Source organism: Paramormyrops kingsleyae, chromosome 16 (assembly GCF_048594095.1).
Source record: "Paramormyrops kingsleyae isolate MSU_618 chromosome 16, PKINGS_0.4, whole genome shotgun sequence".
NCBI lineage: Eukaryota > Metazoa > Chordata > Actinopteri > Osteoglossiformes > Mormyridae > Paramormyrops > Paramormyrops kingsleyae.
This window is the reverse complement of record NC_132812.1, coordinates 23,683,592-23,707,338: the sequence shown is the minus strand read 5'-3', so window position 1 is coordinate 23,707,338 and position 23,747 is coordinate 23,683,592. Positions and strand designations below refer to the sequence as shown.

The following is a 23,747-nucleotide window of genomic DNA, read 5'->3' as shown; positions in this document are numbered from 1 at the left end:
CTCGGGGAGATCTGGGTCCCACTCCTCTGCCTTGGGCCTTGCCCTCCCCCCTCCCGCACCCAGCTGCGAGCATCCAGAGATTTGGCTTAATGGGTTCATTTTCGGAGTCCAAAACTGATTTGCGGACTGCAGCTTGCGGGGGTGGGGGGGGGGGGTGTGCCTCGTAGGAATTCATCTGTTTAACAGAAGAGCTCTATCTGCCCTTTGTGGGACTTGTTGGAAGCCTTGAGAACCTTTCCCAGGGACAGGAAATCAGATAATTTGTATCACACAGTAACATGCTGCATCAGCGTTTAATTACAAGCTCTGAAGTCAATTGAAGGAATTCGATATTTTTTGGTAAAGCACACATTTCACAACTATAAGAACCTTTTAATTTATACTGAAAATGACTCCTTAGAGATGGTAGGACTGGTGCATTAAATCTAATGTTTCCTGCTGTGCCTTTAAAAATTGCATTTCCTGAAGGATTCAACAATGGCCATCTGGACTAAACTGTAAACTGTCTGAGGCTGATTTGTAACAGAATGGTTCACTTTTACTCTCTGTCACAATATGAAGAGGCACAGTGAATTCCATTAAGCTCACAGAAATTAGTAGTACAGTAGTTAATGTCCAAAATGATTATCATACAGAAACTTTCGGTCGGAAAAGAGAGTTATCACATCTTACATATCAGAGTAAGAAGGGAAATCTTTTTAATTGTTTATTGAAAACAAGAAAAAAATTTACAAAAAAGATGCCTATATTTACATAGTTTAATATGTGATTCGGTGTATATGTTCTCCAAAAAAATAGATCTACACTGTATGTATTTATCATAGAACCTAATTCTAACTGCAACCTAATATGCTAAAATGAGCTGTAGATATTTGGTATGTACTAGAATGTGTGTACATCCGCCTCTTCGAAATACATGCCAAAGACATTAAACAGACTGTAATATGTGATTCTGTTTATCTAGGGGCTCCTGAGTAGACCAGCCAAGGCATTCATCCAGATCAGACTAGGGTTCATAACTGACACTGTTTCACCACAGTGGGTGGGTGGGGTGGTGTGTGTGTGGGGGGGGGGGGTTTAAGTCAGCCAGTGAACCTTTGCTGGCCCCTACATAAGGGCCTCCTACAGACCCATCAAGACGCCTACAGGAAGCGAGCTGGCAGCGGCATGAGATGCGCGGCTCCTCCAATCAGCAGCTCAGGTCTCCCACACAGCATCATGTGACCTGGGGTGTGAACGGAGAACCAACAGCTTGGCAGGGTGCAAATCAGAGGAGCACTGTCCCTGCCTATGAGGCAGCCATAGGCAGGCTTCGGGGAAGAGCGCACATTGCAGATTAAAGTGCTGTTGCAAACTTGGAAGGAACTGAAATAAGGTGAATACGGGGTTTGGGGCAACATATGGGTACCTGGCAGCACCAGTCATGGGCGATGACAGGGGGATACCCCAGTACACAGGTCTTAGGAAGTCATGCTGGTACTACTGTCCTCAGAATAGCATCCGCAGGCAGGACCTGCTGCTGTGCTCTGGCTGTGGGAGCGCTGGGGAGATTTCACTCACAGACACACACTGGCACTCACAGACACACAGCAAGGTCAATCCACCAAGATGAGAGTGACATGAATGTATTAGAGACGGCACAGCAATCAAGGGCAGGGGAAGACAGAAGGGTGGAAGGGAGGCAAAATTAAAAGAAGTGTTGAGCACACAGAAGATTTGAATACTTTATAACTTCATAAATTAAAGAAGACAAATGGTAATGCTAAGGTAAAAAGTACCATCTGTTTTAATAACCTAAAACAAGTCTTTCATTGAATGTTTAATGGATGTGCATCTTCCTGTGTCAGGGTTGGCTAAGACTGTCACTGGGTCGCCACTGTGGGGTCCCTGGTGTGGCGGGCTGATTCCCCAGCTCAGCACACTTAATCATGCTCATAAGCAAAGAGCGCTACGTCTTAGCCGGCCCAAACCTATTATCCCCCAGACTCTGCAAACCTAAAATAGTTTTCCTGCCTTATAATTTTTAGAGGCGTAACAAAAGGGCCGAGATGGCACCTACATGGGTTAAAATCCAGTTTATTTTGAGGAGATTTCAGCCAAGCACAGACTATTTTGGATTCTCCCTTCCACTGAGGCTGTAATAAGACATATCCAGGGGCAATGCCAGCGACATCCCAGCTCTCCGCTTTTCACTATTCCACAACATATGGAAGTTTATACATTCAATGTTATATAATCAGCTACGCCAGACGTCCATCTGGCTCTGCATAAATGTTCTCATTGTTAGTAACGTGGCTAATGAAACCAAGAAGCATGAAAAAAATGTGAGTAGATGAAAAGTGAGTTTATCCTGTCAGATGTCTGAAAGGTCAGTCAAAATAATATCAAGTTAACCAGCTGTCAGCGTACACATGCCCAGAAAAATCACATGCTTTTAGCAAGTTGAGGAAATTTAGTAGCTAAAACACTTAGGCTAACTGACCTTTGCAAAAGGTAATACAGACGTTGCCTGAGTTACAATGGTCCATGGTGCGATATTTTGACTTACGATGGGTATGATTATTCAAAAATTTGCCCAACTGTAGGCTAATGTACAGTAAGTGTTCTCCGCATGTTTAAGGTAGGCTAGGCTATGATGTTTGTTAGGTTAGGTAGGTATATTAAAATGCATCTTCGCCTTACAATATTTTCATCTTACGATAGGTTTGTTGGAACATAACCCCATCATAACCCGGAGAGCGTCTGTAGATAAAGGAAAAGGGACATTGTTAAACTAATGGCAAGCTTATTAATAGCTGTACCTAATAAATCAACAAACTTCTACTAATTGAAGTTTTAAAGGGGTGATGTTCCTAATGGGCTTTGGGATTGTGAATGTATGTTGAACTGAGCTGATTATCACTGGTAATTTGTGTTGGCATCCTTGTAAACTTGTAGAAAGTTGAAAGGATGCTCTGTCACTAAAGCATTGCCCATCCATGTGTGATCATGATCTTGACTGAAGAATGTGTGGGGCCCATGCAGACAGAGTGGACAAGTCACAGGTCAGAAGATATAGAGATTAAAGATCAAAGATCTGATATTAAAGATCAAAGGCTTCCGAATCCTATGATGAAGAACTATACTCAGAAAGCTGACTTAAGAACATAAGAACATAAGAACATAAGAAATTTACAAACGAGAGGAGGCCATTCGGCCCATCAAGCTCGTTTGGGGAGAACTTAGCTAATATCTCAGAGTTGTTAAAATCTTATCTAGCTCTGATTTAAAGGAACCCATGGTTTTAGCTTCCACTACAATAGCAGGAAGACTATTCCATACTCTGACTACACGCTGTGTAAAGAAGTGCTTCCTCAAATTTGTTTTAAAAAGCACCCCCTTTCCGTTAGGAGGGGTATTGCACATGAGAGGAGATCCCCAACAACGGCATTGACGGACATGCTAAAGTGCGGTTGAGCAAATCAGACTTTGTTATAAAACTGAGAGTATTTCATCTCTGGCCTCTGAGTAGTATTGTTGAAGTACTTTTCCTCAGAGCCTGACCTGAAATCTGATCTGCGTGGAAGTGGCAAAATTAGCCACAATTCCCAAAAGATGCAGGTCACCTCCTCCTACACGCGACCACACACATCTGCAGACATACGAGTCATTAATACGAGTGCGTTGTCAGGCAGCCACGCAGTACATGCTGAGCAGTCTGGTATCATAAGCATTGCCGATATAGCTGCCATGCTATTGATCGGAGCTCAGATGATACTCGGTGCAGAGCAAACGGGTGGGTGGAAATACACTTTGTCATCTGACAGATCACATCACAGGCAGCAATAATCCAAGCCAGATGTAGCAAGTATAGTTAGATCCGGCCTGAATTGCGGGAACAGGATGTTAGATGGCAGGTGGGGGGAGGGGGTGAATTCAGGTGTGTGGTGTCAGATAACAATAAAACATAGCATATAGTAAACTATAGTATGTGTCCCATTTATCTGTGTATGTTTGTGTATAGGTTTTTCAAGGTTTGTGAAGACGAATTTAGAGAATATACAATATGGATCTCCTGAAAAACAAGCACTCCACAGACGCTACATTTGCGTCTACTTTAAAACACGTATGCGTTACTTTATAGGTTAAACTTTTAAGCACAATCCACTTTTTATCATTTCTTTCCTTGGGGTTATCGCTCATTAGTAATAGCAAAATCGGTAAATGGGGAAACATACTTACAGCAGAAAAACATGCTTATCTGCGCACTTCGTTCTTATGTGTGAAGCTGCATTTGCACACATGCGCTCTAGCACGTGCCATGTCCTTAACCAACCAAGAGCTGTATGCAGTATGTTTCCGAAGGAGCACGAGACACTCTTTGTCTGTTCCGTTAAACAGCAGGAATAAATACGGCGTGATCTGCACCAAAGCTGCCCACTGACTGACAGGCACCGACACAGCTGCGGGTTATTAATAAATCTTTCCGGAAAGTTCTAAATATAAAAAACATCGTACTGGGCTATACGAACACACTGTAGTACATGAACCGGTTTCCTAACCTTTACGTATGTATAGCTTTTCATTCTGTTTAACTGCCTTAATATACATGATAGGTTGTTAAAGAAATGTACAGGTTTGTATTTCTTCATAAAGTTTATATTTATATTATTAAAAATGTACTAAAACGCTTGGTTAGTTGTGCTCCCTATCAATTAAGATGGCTTAACGTATGCTGTATACTACCCCGTTTAATCAGTTATTCATATGTTAATCATTCATTAATCATAAGTTTAATATGGTGTTTATCTTAAGGGCCACAAACAAGATGCAATTAATTAAACAAACAATAACATTTGCTTTTATCCCACCTCCTAAAATGAATAATCATAATATAAGTGAAATCATCCGGAGGAAATGCTGAACGACTAAATCAGGCCTGATTAATTACACTAGAATCTATTTAATTAAAAGTTGGAACAGAATGGAACACTAATCTTCCCCAGGAAGTGCGCTAGGAAACAAAAAAAAATCAAATGTCAAACGTGGTTGAAGGCTACTTGAAATCACATATAAACACAAAGGGAACAATCCTTATAAACCCAAACATGATTATAGGTCCACAAACTACCTTAGACCTATTGGCACACACTTTAGCATAAAATGCATAAAACAGACCATTGCATATATTATTTGGCATCATCTAATGCTGCACTGCTCTCAGAAGTGGCAGTCGGTTTAAAAGTGGGCCAGTGCGCGGACGCATCATCGCGGAGCGTCTCTGCTCAGCCGGGTTCCGACGTGGCATCGCTCGCCCTCGCCTACATCACTCCCATTGTGTGACGCTCCGTTGGTTGGGAGCTGTCCCAGAAATAATGGTGCTGAAGCTGCAGCACTGGCCAGAAACCGCAAATCACACGTACGCCCAGCCTGCACAGTCTCCTCCACGGGGCCAGCCCAGTTCCCTTCTCGGATCAGGCGGAATTACACCGATAACCGAGCGACGTCTCGTCCGTTAAACGCAGGAATGCAGTGAGTAGGACGGAGATATGGTGAAAATGATTTTACACCCTGGAAGCCCAAAGCAACTCTGTGTCAAATGCATCGGACCTGGATTTGTTAAGATTTGTCTGTTTTCCAGAAAGAACCCACGGGATTATTCGGAGTAAAAAGGTGAACTGATGATCGTGTAAAATTAAGGAATATAAAATCGACCGTGATCGACCGGTACTGGGGAGGTTGCTGTTGACAGTGGAGCGAAAAAGAAATTAATATTGCACCCTGCTGAATGGGACTGGGGTGTTGTTTGGCCATTGGAGAGCGAATTTACCCCCAAACCCAGTTAAAAAAAAACTAAAGCATTAATGACAATTTAAAGACTAACACTTTTTTCTGTCTTACAGCTGGGAAGAAGCTGGTGTTAATTTTACAAGGAATCTGACGGTATTGCGTCCTTTAAAGCTCAAGACCGTTACGAAACCGTGGAGCCTTGTCACTGTGTTTTTTGGAAATACAACAAGCGAAAAACGGGAAGCATGCAAAGCACAATGTGAAAAAATATGGCTTTTGTGTCGATGGATTTGTAAATATGCGATGAAAACTACTGGATGCACAAGATGGGAGGATACTAGTTTAGAGACGTGCGTTGTCGGGTTATCTGTTGTAAGATAAGGCAATACCGCCGGGTCACATTTGTAGAGTTTATTCCGTAGGGGTTTGGCATTTGCTTTCAATTACAACAGTTTATTCTTTTTGTGCTGTTCTTTTTTTTTGAACCGGCAATATATTGGCTGTATGGTTGTAAATCTTTCCTCGGAAATCCTGCCTGGGACTCTTGTCATAATTGTATTCCTGACTTTAGAACAGTCACGGACAATTGATTGTTGTAAGCATTGAAATAAGGAGTCGATGTCTTGGTAAATCACAGGAGACCCCGCTCCTATAATTGTTTATTGGTTTATCTGTGCCGCAAAGCTCGCTAGAGTTTTCAATAGTGAAAGACCGCTGATAATAACATGTGTTTCCTTCGACCAGAGAGAGATGGCAAAGGAACATTAGTGTTTAGTTGCTGCTGTATTTTGCCCCCTTCCCATTTTAAACAGTCTGTTGCATTGCAACAAAATTCACGTTTGAACACATACATGCGATTACGCATTCAAACGCAAAAACGGCGCACGGAACATTTTACAAACTAAGTAGTTGGTGGAATACTGGGTGCATCTCTCACGACTTTTATTTTAGACGCTATCTACGTTTCACAGTGACTGAAACATAAAGCCGGACCATCTAAGCTCACAGGCGTACATTATCAACAAAAGGGCACATGTTGTTGATAGTCGGTGTCATTGTATGGTGCTGGGGATTGTTGAGTCACAGACAGATGCTGCGCCACCAGGGCATAGTGAAGAGCCGCTGTTGCGTCTTGTTCAGCGACCTCAAGGTTTTCCTGCTTAGGCCACCTGGCCCACCGGCGTCGCAGCCTTCATTTTTACCTATGAGCGCACCGGACACGGAGACCCATGCGAACGGAGTCGCCGACAACAACAACACTTTGATAAATGCCCCTCAGGCCGATGGCTGGACTGCACCTCCGGCAGGGGGCGCCACGGCGGACGACGCGAGCGGTGGAGCGGAGGGCTGGTCCAGCAGCGCAGCCGAGCGATCGGCGACCTTAGACTGCAGCAGCTCATCGGACGACTTAGCTAAGGAGAAGTCGGAGGAGCGACTTTCCCTTACCAGTTGTACTGACAGCGGCGTTAGGACTCCCTTATGCAGGATCTGTTTTCAGGGACCCGAACAGGTATGTACACGGTTCACGCTGCAATATTGGGATATGAAACACTTGCAACGAACACGCTATAAGTCTGGGGGGAGCTCGTTTTTTATGAATATTATTATGGGAAATATTTGTGTGCATCGGATAGTAAGTGTGGATACATTATGTGATGTAATATTTATCATCACAAACCGAGGCTGTCAAACTGACGGAATTTTTCACTCTAACCCTCCGGGCGTTATTATAAGTCACCTCTAACTAAATTATTTAGTGAAAGTTATGGGTGAAATCCTTGGCAGTTGGGCTGAATATAACCAGACTCCCTTCTTCCCTTTGTGGGAAGAAGCAAAATTTCACCTGCTGACAGCATGTGTCGTTGAGGGGAATATGGCTACAACAAGAGGTCAATACAAATGTTCCCCTTTTCTGTCTTCCCCGCTGGCTTTGTCTTCTGCCGTTCCGGAAGACAAATGACTGAAACTTCCAGCCACACAGCAGTTCCAAGCAGGTGATCCTTATCAGCCCCCCTGATAAACACTTTCCACAAAAGTGAACCTGAACTGCATCTGGAAACAGTTTGCAATGCTCTGCAATAGATGCCCAGTTGTTGCCATGCCGATACTTATCTTTGAAACAGAAATATCCCATGGAGCCTGTTTGAAGTGTCAAACGAGTAATGAGAGGTTTGACCACCCCCACAAACTTATCCCACAAGCTGTCCCATTGTCCTGTTTAATTGTTTTTTGGTCTGGACTGATTCAGTTATCTTATGTTTTTTGTTATGTTTAGAAGGACACAGATTTTTTCACAATGATTTGTATACTGTGGGATGTGTACTATATATGCATTTGCATAAATAAGTTATACACTGTTACAGTCTGGACACCAACTATGACCTGAGTTTGATTCCGCCATTGTGCACCAACAGAAAAGAACAGGCCCCGGACACTTAAAAACCTTTGTCAGTCATCTCAAATACCCCTTCATGTTATCCATGTGATTTTTTTGTTTTGTTTTTTTGAGCCCCATAAACCAATTACAGGGAACAGAATAACTGCACTTCATCATTTAGGAGAGACAGTTAACAAAGGCTCCGTTCATTTTGCCTCCATTCGGTTCCAGTGTTGCCTGAGAGATTCATGGTCCTCAGAACATAATGAAAATTAGGTGTTTAAACAGATGGGCCAGCGGGGACCAGTCGCTTCTCCACGCAGAGCCGGGGAACATTCCGGAGAGGAAGAAGCCACATGCAGCAAATCCCGGTGTAATCCAACAGACAGGCTCCTTCCCTTGGTGGCGCCCCCTCTATCTTCGGTAGACTTTCTGTTAGGGTCCATTTGTGTGTTAGGTGGGGGAGAAAGTTTTAAGTTTTAAGACTTCCCTGTAAAAAGCTGGGAAGGTTACCTCCCGCCAATGCCTAAGGACCTTTTCAGAGGCACCTAAGCTGAATGAGGCACCGTATCTCCGATCCTTTGCATTCTTAGTGTGACGCCCTTACATCTAACTATGGTGTCTATAACCCAAAAAAAGGTTTAATGTTTGCCTCAGAGGTCACACATCATAACGATTAGAATCACTAATTCTGAATAAAAAAACGTACCCGGTGAGTTGATTTTTTCAGTGTGTGATCCTGCATAAGAAGGACTTTGGGTAAAATCCAAGAATCCAGATCCCGTGCTGGCTCACCTGCACTAAAGATGACATCCTGACATCCTTCAATCGATAGATCGAGGCGGGAGGGGGGGATTAAGCGGCAGATTATTCCTGCTTGTGACCCTGGTGTGGATAGGTGAAGGAGAGCCAGCGAGAGATGCACTGCTTGGGGTGTCACAGTATTTCATGTTCAAGCCGCATTGAATTATGGGAGCTTTTTAAAACCCCTTCGTCACAAATTTAAATTCCCAGAAGAATTGTACTCTTGCTTACCGGACCACACAACAGTCTTCTTGCTTAATCCCAAAATATATGTATTACTGTGGCTGCCAATCAGCATATTGAATATTAAAAGCATATTTAGTCGCGCTTGGATTGCTTATATGAAATAACGTGGATGCTATGTAGACCGCTGCTCATTTTTAGTCAATCTTAATCCTTCATGTTGCATACCAGATATTTTCTCTTTGTCTCTGTTTTATTCAGATAATAGGGTTAATTTTGATTCAGGATACTTTTAATGCTCAAAATCAGAGTTTTTCTTAAACCAGGGATGCCAAATAAAACTGTATCAGGGCATTGGACCCTTTGAAGAATATATGATGCGAGTTGGATCCCCTTTCTAATATGTTTAGTGTTTTATACAGTGGATGGTAATACCAGTATTTCATCAATTTACAAAATGTCTCTGCAGACCCTCTGCAGCTGGGGATTTCGAGTTCCTAGAGTGTCGAGGACCTTAGTTTGAAAACACCCGCTCTAAACCGATTGTTTCTGCTGTGACCTCATAAAGAACCAGGAGCCTGCCGTTATGGATGCGAAAAGGCAAAGAAATTTGCAAAGATACTGCAGTGAAGGCAAACAGACTTTGTGATTTCTTGTCATTCCCAAGCAGCAGGTTTCGGGGAAGTGCTGTGGTGGATCAGGCCGGTAGATCCTCCGCTCCGTCTCCCCTTCTTTCTTGTAAAGGGAAGCGGGCGGATTTGTGTCAAAGTCACCGCCCAGCTCTCCCAGTGGTGCCGGGACAGGCAGCGTCGTGTCATTAGCTGTACGGTGAGACTTTTCTCTTTCCTGTAGCAGACAGACCCGCTTGGGGACCAGATCCTGCCAACAGTCACCACTAGGCAAGAAATAGATTTTGTTTTTTGGTGGGGGTTTTTTGTTGGGGGGGGGGTCAGCAACTGCAGGTCTCTGGATAAATGTCGATAAATCGCTTTTCATTCACATGGAAATGAGGTGCTGCGGCCCACGCACGGTTGTTTTGAATGTGTATAAGGTCGTACACCTGCCTGCTTTCCATTCCTTGGAGAAAGTGTCTGTCATTGGCTGCCCTTCAAAGGGATCTCTGTGTGACATGATTCTTCTTCAGCTCGCTATGTCCCCTGCGAGCAGCAGGGCTTTTCTCTGTGATTGTACATTACCTGGATCCCAGAATGCATCAGTGGCGGCCTTCCATCAGCACTATGACCTTGTGGAGTCTGCATGTGAAGGCTGGCAGTCTACTTTAGCCATACCCGACACTTATGCGCTTGGTTGAGCTAATTATTAATCTAATTACTGTGTTAGCAGTTCAAATGGAGCTGTAAGAATCTGCCAAGGTAGGAACTGGGTTGGAAACAGCTGTTACAGAGAATGCTAGATAATACTCTTCCATCTCCAGCCAGACCACCCAGACTTCCTGCGTGGAGCTTCGAGGTTGGATGCTGGAGGTTCTGGCAGCAGACGAGGAATCCCAGAGCGGCTAGTGCATTCACAGCAGAAAGTTGCCCCTCAGATCCTTCCATAGATCTTTTCATCAAGCAAAATGTCATAACCTTTTCAAAGTCGCGGTAAAGGTGCTACAGCTGTGTTGCTTGTTTAAAGGAGCAAAAGAAGTATTAACACGACAACCTCGGCGGCCAGAAAAGTGTATCAAATGCGCTTCAGATTCACACTGTCATGTTGCGGAATGGGACGAAATCATTTCTCTTGCCCTTCATATGCTAACGGATGGAAAATCTGATTTATTTTTATCTACACTCTGGGCTGTTTACCAAGATTACATGTCCTGCTTTGGTGCGTCCTCGCATCGCTTTCCGTCCGACGGGCCCCTTCTCTGCTTTGTGAGGTGAACCGGAACATTCCGGCCACCTCCGGTCTGTTGTGGCAGAGGCTGAAAGTGAGAAAACTGCAGGGGTTTCCAAGAAGACACGGGATCTTGAGAAAAACCAAAAATCAAAGCGGAATGTGGGGATGGCAGCGATTCCGGAGCCTGCATTTGCAGAACGCTAGGGCCTGTTCTGCACTACCAGCAGTATTTTAAGGTCATTTGTATGAATTTTACCGTAACGTTTACTAGGTGAAAAAGATGGATGGATTCTATATAAATTTCCAATATTAGATGTGTAAGCTTAGAATTGTAGAGTCTCCATGACACTCTGCCATATGCTCCAGTGTGTTCTATCATGGGAAAATCCAAGTCTCCCATTATATGTCATGTCATTAATAATAATCAGAGAGTCACATAGATCAAAGGAATAGATTCAGGTTAAGGGTCAGACTTCTGTCAAAACATTGTCCAGTTGTGCTAGCCAGATCTGCTAACAAATCAATTTGTGGATCTGGATGAAAATGGGCCAGAGGGGGGTGGGTGGGGGGTGAGTTTAGATCAGTTCCTCACTCGGGGATAGAAATGTCACAAATGCATGTTATAAGGATCAAAGCGTACTGTTCCTTTAAGATGAATGGCTCCTCCTTCTATATACCTAACACTGAGCAGTGTTGTGCTCTGTCTTTATGAGTTGCATCTGGAAAATGGTAATGTTACCTCCACCTCTTTGTATTAAAGTGCATTGTTATTGTTCATACTGGTGTCTGGACTCTGTTAATGCTTCCAAAAGGAAAGCATTACGATGTACAAACTATACAGCAGTGCTCTTTATTGTGGTAATTAAGGCTAATTTGGCACGGAAACTCCCCCACTGCAGATAGCAAAAGTCTCTGCGGACTGTGTTAAGTAGCACACAACAAACCCAATAACCTCCAGCAGCCAGTAATCCCGTCCAAGGCCTTGTGAGTCTCTGCTGGACTCGCTCTTTAGTGGGTAGGGAAAAAAAGAACCTTTTTCAGTTAGAGGCCATTTGGCACCTTGAATGCAAGTTAGTATAATTATGATTCTGTATATCCAGCGAGAAAACGGCTTGCCGCTGTGAGCCAACGCGGTGGTTGTCTGCGTAAACAGGGGGTTTGAGGCATGATTCCTGCGTTTTTCCTGCCAGACTGCAACACAGGCCGCGACTTGATGGCCCCCCCCCTCGGAGAAGGCGTGAATGATGACGCCCCAAACCCCAAAATTACAGCCCCCCTGCTGCCACAGAGTCTTTAGGCCAACAGCTACAGGGTTCAGGGGTCAAAGGTCACTGCCTTAAAGTTAGTGCCCCAGATGCAGCCTGACTGTCAGCTTATGCGACCCTGTGTCTGACAGCCTATTAGCCCACACAGCATTAGCATGGTGCATAAAACCCTGCAGCTAACCCACGTATCTGGCCCACATGATTCAGCCACTGATTGGTTTGCTGTGATGTCACTTCCTGCCACTGAATCGTTTGCGTCTGAGTCTCCCAGTTATAATGCCGCTATTACTATTACTCCAGCTTCCATGATGTGATGTGTTGTGACAGGCCTGCGCCCAGAAGGGTCCTTCTTGATCAAAATTTCTACCTGCACTTTGGTCTATTTTTACCCCGGGAACCTCTCTGTCACAGTGTGTCCTGAAATGAGCTGCTGCCCCCCCGCTCTGTATTTAATGTCTTATTTTGACACGCGGCCAGTTCTTCACAGATTTATACAGCTGGGTGTTTCAAACTGAATGGGGTTAAGTGCGTCTGTCAGAGAGCGAGACAGGAAGCCCCCACCGGGAGCCGAGCGGCAGCCTCGCCCGCCCCGTGCCCTTAACCATCGGGCTTCCCACGGTGCCACCTGCCTCCAGTTTGCAAGCCCGAGGGAGTCGACGGCACCTCGTGCAAAGCCCAGAGCAGCCAGTGGTGCTTCTCAGCCAAAGGTCAGCCTGGCTTCGGGGAGGGTCTGTAAATGTAGCCCAGCAGCCTCCTTAGCCAATCACTGTGGGTCTCCACACACCCTGACAACCGCTGCCCCGCATCGATTACAACCCCTAAATGGCCTGCCTTGTGAGGGCGCTCACTCACACGAAGTGAGCATGTATGGGGCTGTTCCCTCACTGTCCTCCCAACTGCTCATCTGTCTGTCCTCCTGTTTGTCCTCCAGTCTGTCCATCTCTCTGTCCTCCTGCCGGTCTATCTTTATGTCCAACTCTGTCCTCTTGTCTGTCCATCTCTCTGTCCTCCTGCCGGTCTATCTTTATGTCCAACTCTGTCCTCTTGTCTGTCCATCTCTCTGTCCACTGGTCTTTCCTCCCATTATCCACCTGTCTGTCCTCCCGTCTCTCCATCTGCCTGTCATCCTTACTGCCCATCTCTCTGCCCATCTGTCTGTCCATCTCTCTGTTCTCGGGTCTGTTCTCCTGTTTGTCCATCTGTCTGTCTTCCCGTCTGTCCAGCTGTCTATCTGTCTTCGAGCTGACACACAAACAAACATCGTAAGCAGAGACAGACGCAGTTTTCCAAAATGCATTTTAGCCAGTTTCCAAGCAATAGAAAAGCATAGAAGATTTTCCTGTAAACTGCATCTGGCTGGGATCGTTTGAAAGCCCCTTGTAGAGCACTATGGTAAATAGAATTAGGTGATCAGTGGTCATTGTTAACACACCACAGCACAGCACACAGTGCGCGACAACGAAATATGTCCTCTGCATTTAACCCATATGTGACTTTCGTGACATAGCAGGGGGCAGCTAATTCAGCGTCCGGGGAGCAGTGCTTGGGGGCGGTACCTTGCTCAGGGTACCTCAGTGGTGCCTTGCTGGTCAACCTGCAGTCTTTCGATTACAAGTGCGCTTCCCTAAACATCAAGCCACCACTACCCAAAAAGGATAGAACATTAGAGGGAGATAAACAAAATTACACATTAAAGATCCACAATGTCCTTTAACCAAATTAATGGCCGCTGTCCTTTTCCCACTCAATGACAGCCCAGGCACTATCAGTCTGACGGATGAAAAGACGTCACTCGCGAGGCAATGAACTTCATCAGAAAGGGACGCCGTTTTATCGGCGCGCGGCAGACAACACGTCCGTGTACGAAAGACGTGTGTATGCGGTTACCCCACTTTGGCTTATTGACTTGCAGCCAAAACTCCCAGAAGACTCTGTTCCAGAGGTATGCAGTAGAAGGTTTTGCCACTGAGGTACTGATAAGTTTGAATGGCTCATAAAAAAAAACAAAAACATAGGAATATAAAGGAGGCGGAGCCTCTCAGAGGCTTATGTAAAATCAGGCAGAATAGCCCCGTGCAGAATGATATCTGGTGTCTGTCAGCCGCATCCATGCAAGCTCACAAAGACAGATTTGGCCTGTTCCGTCAAGGATCATTAAGAAAAATCCATACCTAACCTGTTTCTCTTTTTCTTTTTGATTTTTTTTTACGAATCCTGGATGTGACTATTGTGTGCCTACCCTGTCTGTGTGTGCACATGTGCGTGCACAGAGAGATGTGGCTTAAGAGATGTGGCTTAAAGGCCAGCGTACGTCTCCTGGACAGCTGGTGGAATGTGGCCCAGCGTGCCCTGAATCTGTTTGCTGTCAGATCTGCTCTCAAACAGCTCTCTGCCGGTCCGGCCTCCCTGTAAAGCCACTGTCACGTGGCCGTTTGCTGTATGTGACTCCGAGGTCCAGCGGTGAAGGGATCTGGGTCCTGAGGAGGCGGCCAGGTCGTGTGGCGGTGGGGGGGTGGCGTGAAGCCTGTTTGTTGGTGTGCAGGGGTGTTAAGTGAGGGGGCACGGGAGATGCGTTTAGCCAGTGGTGTTAATTGGTTGCTGTCCAGTTCCCTTTCCTCACAGCCTTCATCTTTTGCCCTGAGGTGTTTGTGAACACTTGTAGGCAGTATGAAGTGGTATGATGTAGCGTGTGTGGGTGCATGTACACGTGTGCTAGCGTCTGTCATGCGTGGCACGGATTCCGAGCTTTTGTTTGGTAATTGTTGGGTGCCAAAATCATTGACATAAAAATTTGATTGATTGCCCAGCCCTAGCTCTGAGAGATTACAGATATGTGAAGGAAGCTTCTGGAAATGCCACTCTTCGGTAGCGATGTTCCTTCAGCGTGCCCTGTAGAAACTCAGAATTCCACAGCAGAATATGGGCGTCCTAATGTGTTTCCTTAGGCTGCGATTGTAAATCTCATTTAATCTGCCTATAACAGATGGTTTCTGTTGATTAATAGTGGGTCACTGAATTTGACTGACCGTTCCCCAGGAGCGGAGCTGCAGCTGTCTCATTGTTGTTTCCCCTGTGTCCTGCAGGGGGAGCTGCTGAGCCCGTGCCGCTGCAGCGGGTCAGTGCGGTGCACCCATCAGCCCTGTCTCATCAAGTGGATCAGTGAGAGGGGCTCCTGGAGCTGTGAATTGTGCTACTACAAATATCAGGTCATCGCCATCAGCACCAAGAACCCACTTCAGGTAGAGTAGTGCTTAAGGTAACAGGGATGTGTCGTTTAGTGACACCAACCCTATTAAACTTCAGTATGAAGTGAGAGGAAGTCAGGTCTCATGTGTGACCGCACCACAAACATCGTAATGGCTCTATGACCACACCACGAACATCGTAACGTCTCTATGACTGCACCACGAACATCGTAATGGCTCTATGACCGCACCACAAACATTGTAACGGCTCTATGACCACACCACGAACATCGTAATGGCTCTATGACCGCACCACGAACATCGTAATGGCTCTATGACCGCACCACGAACATCGTAATGGCTCTATGACCGCACCACGAACATCGTAACGGCTCTATGACCGCACCACGAACATCGTAACGGCTCTATGACCGCACCACGAACATCGTAACGGTTCTGTGACCGCACCACGAACATCGTAACGGCTCTGTGACCGCACCACGAACATCGTAACGGCTCTGTGACCGCACCACGAACATCGTAACGGCTCTATGACCGCACCACGAACATCGTAACGGCTCTATGACCGCACCACGAACATCGTAACGTCTCTATGACCGCACCACGAACATCGTAACGTCTCTATGACCGCACCACGAACATCTTAACGGCTCTATGACCGCACCACGAACATCGTAACGTCTCTGTGACCGCACCACGAACATCGTAACGGCTCTGTGACCGCACCACGAACATCGTAACGGCTCTGTGACCGCACCACAAACATCGTAGCGGCTCTATGACCGCACCACGAACATCGTAACGGCTCTGTGACTGCACCACGAACATCGTAACGGTTCTGTGACCGCACCATAAACACACAGACAGCGGTTGGACAGTACCGTGTGTACAACTGATTTAATGAGCTATTAATAAGAAATAAGTGCTAATAAACAATATCTAACTACAGTACTCACTTCCATTGATAAAGGGCGCAGCCATCTTGAATTCTGGGTTGCAGAGGTTCCTACGACTTTCCAAGTCAGAATTCCGTCTTCAGCATTTGTTCCAGTTGAAATTTCTGAGTAGTAACTCAGAATCACAGAGTTCCAAGTTCAAACGGAACGCAGCATCTTACCAGATATTGATCAGCCTGTGAGTGGCCCATGCCCTCCCGTGTACACCCCCGCCTGTGGCTGACCGCCTGTCTCTCGCCCGCAGTGGCAGGCCATCTCCCTGACAGTGATCGAGAAGGTGCAGATGGCGGCAGCCCTGTTGGGCTCCCTCTTCCTCATCGCCAGTGTCTCCTGGCTCATCTGGTCCTCGCTCAGTCCCTCGGCTAAGTGGCAGCGGCAGGACCTGCTCTTCCAGATCTGCTACGGCATGTACGGCTTCATGGACGTCGTCTGCATCGGTGAGCGGTGGCGCCGGGGGCCTGTGGGGTGAGCTGGGGCGAGGTGGGGCAAGCAGAGGCCGATCACCTCAAGATGGAATCACGTTTGAATCATATTTTCTGTGTCTTTTTTGCGCTCAGATGTTTGACTGCAGAGTTACTGCCTAATAAACATTCATGTTAGACCAGCAACAAGCAAAATTTGTAGGATAATTCAGCCAATTATTTTTGTGTACCTCTTATCTAGTACAGGGTCAAGGTTTGCCTGGAACCTGTCCTGGGAAGCTCTGGCCACAAGGCAATGAGACACTCTGGACAGAATGCCTGACTCTCACACATAGACACATTATGGGCAATTTAGAGATACCAGTTCACCCAGTTTTTGGGCAGCACAGGGAGGCACAACTGGAGTATTTGCGAGACCAGCACTGACACAGCGCTTAGCATCAGCCCTGTTTAGAAATTAGTATGGAAATTGGAACATTCTAAAAAATTAACATACTTCTGTTTTAACAAGAGCGATATTTCAGAATGGATTTTTAATCTGTATATCAACCACAACACCCTGGGCGAACACAGTTAGACCTGCATACTAATTTACTCGACCAAATCCCTCATGGGCGGGCAAACAAATCACCCCAATTGGTCAGTTTGATCCGCTAACCGGTGACCCCGGAATTGCCCCCAGAATCAGTTATAGAGCCGCCCCCACACTGTGCCATTTCTCAGATAAACACTTGCCCTGTGTCAATACTAAATGCCACCCTAATCAGCTTGTTATCTAACAAACACGAAACAGATGAGTTTAATCAGGATCGGCCCTCACTCACGCACTGCCTTCTGGGAGCTGCGCTACGTTGGCAGATCAATGGTGAGCGATGCCTGACCATTTCGGTTCTCTTCGCTTTCAGAAAGCAGATGTTGCTCTCAGTTAAACACCACATGTCTCCCTGTGCAGCTGTACATGCAGGAGCCACGTGTGTCAGGAGAAGGAACAAAAACTGAGAAAACCGCAGATTTTGCACTATAGGTTTCACAGTCGGCTCGAGTCGGAGAGCTAGCGAATCAATAACGGTAAAGGAAACCGCAATGAAAACCTCATAAAAATAATGGCAGCGATAAAGATGGTCATTAAGGAGCATGGTCTGACCCGAGCACGAGCACCAGGATTTAGAGCAGACCTCCGTCGGCTTCCCGTAAAAAGGGCCAACAAAGAGGTCAGCTTGTGAAAACAGATTAGGGGCGGCGAAGTTTCTTCTGCAGCTCTGTCATCCTTCCCTGAGTCGAGTGACCCTGAAAATGTACAGCCTACTATCGAAGTCACTTCCAGGACGGTTGTGGGCGATGCAGCTACTCATAGCTTTAGGTCTTCTAACTGTTGACTGATTTCCACTAAAAAACAAACATACTAGAACATACTGACAACTTCAAGACAAAGGGGTCTTTCAAGTTTTTTTTTAAAACAATGAGGTTATTGTGTGTTTACTGTAGATGTTGTGCCAGTGCTGACCAGCTAAGTGGCAGTGATTCGTTTGTTTCAGAAACCCTGGAGTCAAAATTCTAACTTCAATGGGCAACCAAACATACAGTATCAGATGCATATGGAAGGTGGGAGTGAGTTGCCCTGGGGAGGTAGGGGAGTGTCCTCTGGGGGCAGGAAGGAGGACCACTGGGAGGAGTATGGCGAGGTAGTGGGGGGGGGGGGGGGATTTGCAGTATGGAGGTCCTACCTGCCCCCAGAGGGAATGTGGGAGAGAGAAAGAGACAAAGAAGGAGGGAAAGACAGAGGGAGTGAAAGAAAGAATGAAAGGGAGAAAGAGAGAGGGAGGGAGTGAAAGAAAGAGTGAGAGGGAGAGAGAGAGAAAGAGAGAGGGAGGGAGTGAAAGAAAGAGTGGGAGGGAGAGAGAGAGGAAGAGACAGGAAAGAATAGATTAGATTTTCTGCATCGATGGGATCTGAAAGGCCCAGTAAACTATGAAGCTGCATCCTTCCATGCTGACACCAGACTTCAGCATTTAATTACTTCCCTTCCTGTATAATTATTATCTTTGCGGGCACCTCAGTATCGTTGTGAGCCTATTTTACAGGAAAACGAAGGGGGGAAAAATCCGTGAGAAAATTCATCTATTTTCACGCGGAGAGCCGCAGCGCGTTTTGGGCGAGAAGACGCGCCGGTCGGTGCTGAGATGCTGGCTTTGGCAAAGCTTGGCGGAGACGGCGAATGTAATCACGGACTCACAGCCTCCATCGCACGCATTCAGTCTCCCCCCACTGGGAGGTGCGGTGCAGAGAACCGAAAGGCAATTTTAAAGACACATAATGAGGGTTCCTAGGACAACCCCCACGTGCTGTGAATACTCAAACAAGCCCCCCCCCCCACTCACAATGGGCAGTCCGCACACCTCAGCTGTCAGTCACATGCTGGGTGCGGCTGGGAGTCCCATCTCAAGACAATACACTCAAGAAGTGGGAGAGTTATGGGTTTGTGCAGGCTGTCCCTCGGCGCTCATAAAACCGTTGTCTGGGAGACAGTCCCTTGTTTATGACATCATCATCTCGAGCCAGGTGATGACTCGTATTTGAAAACCATTGATTTTTCTTTGCTAATTGTGTTTTAATTGTGTAATTGTGTTTGCTAATTGTTACAGCGATAAGGTTTAAGGTTCCTTGTCATGACTTTGACACTAGAGAAGAAGAGCAGCTGAGGTTTGTAGTTTATCCTTGTGCTCATTCAGCCCTGGAATGTGTGAGTGATTGCTGCCTCCCCTGCTTGTACTCGCCCCTCAGCGCTGATTATCCATGAAGGCCCATCGGTGTACCGCATCTTCAACCGCTGGCAGGCTGTGAACCAGCAGTGGAAGGTGTTAAACTATGACAAGATCAAGGACTGCGAAGACCAGAAGGCTTGCACCAGCACTAGGACCTTGTTCCTGCCAACCCAGAGGGGCAGCAGTGAGACCGGCCACATGGTCTCTGCCTCCACCTCCTCCCTCATGAATGCCGCCATGGCTCCTGTGGGTACGCCTACGCCCAGGGCAACGGCCAATCCCGTCGGCTTGACCTCCCAGGACTCCTCGGACCAGAGCAACGGTCCTCCCTCCTTGCCCGACCACCACTGTGCGTACAACATCTTACATCTACTCAGTCACCTGAGGCAGCAGGAGAGCCGGGGCCAAGCCAACAGTGGCAACCGAGAACTGGTCATGAGGGTGACAACCGTGTGAGGAGCCTCGAGGCCTTAGCACTTAGCACAATGGTGGGGGGGGGAGGGCATTCAAGGCAAACAAAGGTGGGTCAGTGAAGTGGGAGCCCACTCTCATGAAGAAAGGCATTTCCACCAGAGAAACAGCACCACCTTGTGGCAGGAGGGAGTAGGACAACATCAGGATGGTGATGGGGTAGGTGGGGAGGGGGTTAGAGTTTTCTGGGTTCCCTGTCGTCAGTGATTGAATAAAATTGAGAATTCCTGGGATATCTAGATGGTTGCACGTGCGGGATTTTCCTAAAGCTCTCCGCAGCAATTTCACTGCCATAAAAACGGATACGCGTGTGAATCCTTCTGCACACGTGTCGCCAACGACAAAAAGAGCACAAAACCAAGATTCAGGGATTCAAGTCAAATTCAGGCGGGATTTTAGCTTTAACAAAGGATTGGCCGGGCTGTCACCACGGCGACCTTCCGGTACCGCCAGCCAGAAGCAGCTTGCCCCTGTGCTTAATAAGCACTATAAAAACCTTCCAGCCCCAATTCCTTGATGATGTCAGGGCAATCCAGCAACCCAAACGTCCACCCTGCTCCTGCATCGTCAGACCATCCCAAGAATCCTATTTTACGCTCTTCTGAAAAGAATGTTTCCAGTCATGGCAAACGTTAAAAAAAGCACCTTAATTGTCTGCAAAGGCGACACGTGGGATTCCTTTGCTGCTGCCGGGTGCCAGAATCGGACTGCATTCTGCTCACACCTTCCAGCCCCAGAGGGGAGCATCACAGTCGTATGTGAAAAATTAAAATAACAAATTAAAGGAAGTGCTGCCTTTTCTCATAACTGCGTTTTAGACCTGTGCACAAAGCTCTATGTGTGTGTGTGTGTGTACAGTATGTGTGTGTATATATTTATAATTCACCTGTCTCGGTTACAGCAAACATAAACACTGTCAGTCAGGAATGCAGGAGTCGAGCAAAAACGAATAAACGAAAAACAACATATGGCAATAAGGGCTGTGAGATTTGTCACCACCCCGTGTTTATGGTGCTGGGCTTTCCGTCTGGGCCGCTCTAAGCGGTTTAGGGAGTGTGGATCAGCGGCGCGGCGAGCCTCTCGGCGTGACGCACGCCTCGTCCCCTTGGGGGTGCTGTTGTGTGGCCTGCATGCTCTACCCATGGGCTGCTCACCGAAGGTCGTCCCGGAAGCCAGGCCCTTGTGGGCTACGGCACTGCAGCAGGACCAGCTGCTTTTCGGAAATGCTGCTAGAATAAAAAAATTCACTCCACACTCTACAGATTCGACAAATCCGTTAGAATCCCAGTTTAAAAACAACATTAAAAGCCCGTTGTCAGATGTTTCAAGCCTTTTCGGCATTCATACAGTAGGTCCAACATAAGTGCTTATCCAGTACAGGGCCGAAGTAAATCTGGAGCCTTTCCCAGGAACCGTGGGGCACAAAGTGGGGGGCAAGATGTTCCCAAGCACTGTTTCTGAGTTAAGCTGCCTCCATCCTGAGCCAATATGCTGATAACACAACTAGCCATTTCCTAATATCTCGCATCTCTGCTTATAGGAGTTGCTTACTAAAGACTTTTATGACCTGTTATAGCACATTTCACGTCTTTATCCACGCATGTAGCAATGTATACAGTCCAGCAGTTTGGCTCAAGGGATTCCCGAGCTGTGCAGAGTCTGGGATTCGATCAAGCAACCTTCTGGTCACACATCTATGCCGTTGACCTCCATCCTCTTTGTGGTCCCTTGTTGTCGTCCCTGGTATTGCATTCACATCTACTCATGTTGCAGGGTTGACCCATAGTGTGCTATGCATGGTTTTACTCATGGGAGATAGTTGACTTGTTCGAACATATGAATTGTTACAAAAAGAGAAGATTTACAAATTTAATATACAGTGGTACCTTGGAACATGAACTTAATTCAATCCAGAAAGCTGGTCGAGTTATGATTTGGTCCAAGTCAAATGTCCCCATAAGAAATGATATAAATGAATTTAATCCATTCCAGACCTCAAATGATTACCTGTCTACCTAATGATAAAAAGCATTAACAATCAATATAAAAACTAATGCACACATAAAAAAGCACATATAGAAAAGCGATAAGCATGAGATAAATGACAATCCCATACAGCAAAGCGGAAGCAGACACACGTGCATCACCTTCAAGTCTCCCTATAATTTCCTTTTTAAGTTGTAAAGTTACTCTCATTGCTTTCCTCTTATGTTTGCTGCTGTCATTGCTCACTTTCATAGGGGGCAGAATTACTGTATCACTAAATGTACTGTAGATAAAGCACAAAAAAAATCGGACCAAACACAGGAACACAGCTTTCACTCGTCGAACTCGGTTGAGAGGTACTGTGAGACTGAGAGCGATTCATAGGCATCAGCATCCCAGTAGGTCCGTTTGCCTTTGTGTCAGCCCATCCGAGGCGCGTCTCAATCTGTACAACTTTTAGCAGGTCCATTTTGTTTTGTCATTTTCCGAGTTTTTGGTTGAGTTGCGGTTAATTTTTTTTCAACCAACCTGTTCGGGGTCCTAATTGGAAGAGCTGAACGCATCTAAACCCACGCAGAAACGGTCGAGTTCCAACATTTCGCTCGAGGTACAAGTTGAAGAAAATTCAACAGACTCGTTTGACATCAGAGTTGGTCGAGTTAAGAGGCGTTCAAGTTCCAACAACAGGTTTCTCTCAGCTGACATGAATGAACCTAAATCTGCCTCCACTGCTCTACTAAGACGTTTAATCTCCTGTCACCTGCTCGTATTTCCTTTGTCATCATCAGAACTGGTTCCAAGATGGTCTGCGTTTGTGGCCTTGTTCCCATGAATCAGTTCTGAGGTGCCAATAATCCTCGGGGCAGAGCCCATCCGTGGTCCTGAGGACCTTACATGAACAGTGAAGCCTCGGGTTCTCTTGTGAGTGTGTCTGAATGGCTAACCCCTCCCTTGGGTTCATATGTCTCTGTTGTGTGGTTTGTCTTCTCAAAGACCCTGCTGATCTGAAGGAATGTGGAAGATTGGAAGAGAGAAAGATCTTTTACAGGCCTTCTTGGCAATCTGCAGCAGCATGGCACGTTGGAGGTGTTTTGGGGAGTCCCTGTGCCCCCTCACGCTCCCAGGCAGGCGGGTGAGCCATTTCTTTTGGTGATCCCCTCCTAAGACACACAGAGGCTATTAAATCATGCCAAAAAAAAAAAAAAAAACGATGAAACATGAGTCGTGGGCACGCACTGATGGATTACATCACGGACCATGTGGTTGCTCAGAATTTGATGTCATTGGCCCATCCGCTCCTCTGAGGAGCAAAATCGCCTGTGGCAATATATCAGGTGGCTTCGTGCTTGCTGGAGGATTGATAAATCCATCAAATTCCTGATCTCAGCGAAGATACCGCAGCATGCAGAGAGGATTGAGGGTCACGGGAAGTTCTCAGAGAATTAGCTCCTTGCATCTTATCATATATGCTTCAGGTTCGGTATTTTTAGCAGCACCTTGGAGCAAAATCAGCAGAACACCGCAGATTTTAATCCAGTTTTATTTAATAAAAGTTGTTCACGGATGTGTTGTAAGACTCTGCTGGTGATTTGCTCTTTATCCTTTCCCAAAGTGCTGGTCACGCCTCATCTAGGTCAGACAAAAGCAAACTCTAACAGACTTAGTCGAGTTAAATTATTTCGGCTCCAGCTCAATTCTCTGTCA

General features: G+C 46.4%; 1 protein-coding gene across 3 annotated transcripts; it reads left to right on the top strand.

Moving 5' to 3' along the window:
- Positions 1–5,245: 5,245 nt before the first annotated feature.
- On the top strand, positions 5,246–20,845 carry marchf4b (membrane associated ring-CH-type finger 4b). Of its 3 annotated transcripts, none has more exons than XM_023839965.2 (5): positions 5,246–5,511; positions 5,883–7,279; positions 15,324–15,479; positions 16,647–16,839; positions 19,606–20,845. In XM_023839965.2, the coding sequence occupies exons 2-5, from the start codon at positions 6,803–6,805 to the stop codon at positions 20,040–20,042; spliced, it is 1,263 nt and encodes a 420-aa protein (XP_023695733.1). In that variant the 5' UTR covers positions 5,246–5,511; positions 5,883–6,802; the 3' UTR covers positions 20,043–20,845. The 3 variants fall into 3 exon arrangements, with proteins under 3 accessions (XP_023695733.1, XP_023695732.1, XP_023695731.1); XM_023839964.2 differs by having other exon boundaries at positions 5,246–5,652; XM_023839963.2 differs by having other exon boundaries at positions 5,246–7,279.
- Positions 20,846–23,747: the final 2,902 nt, after the last annotated feature.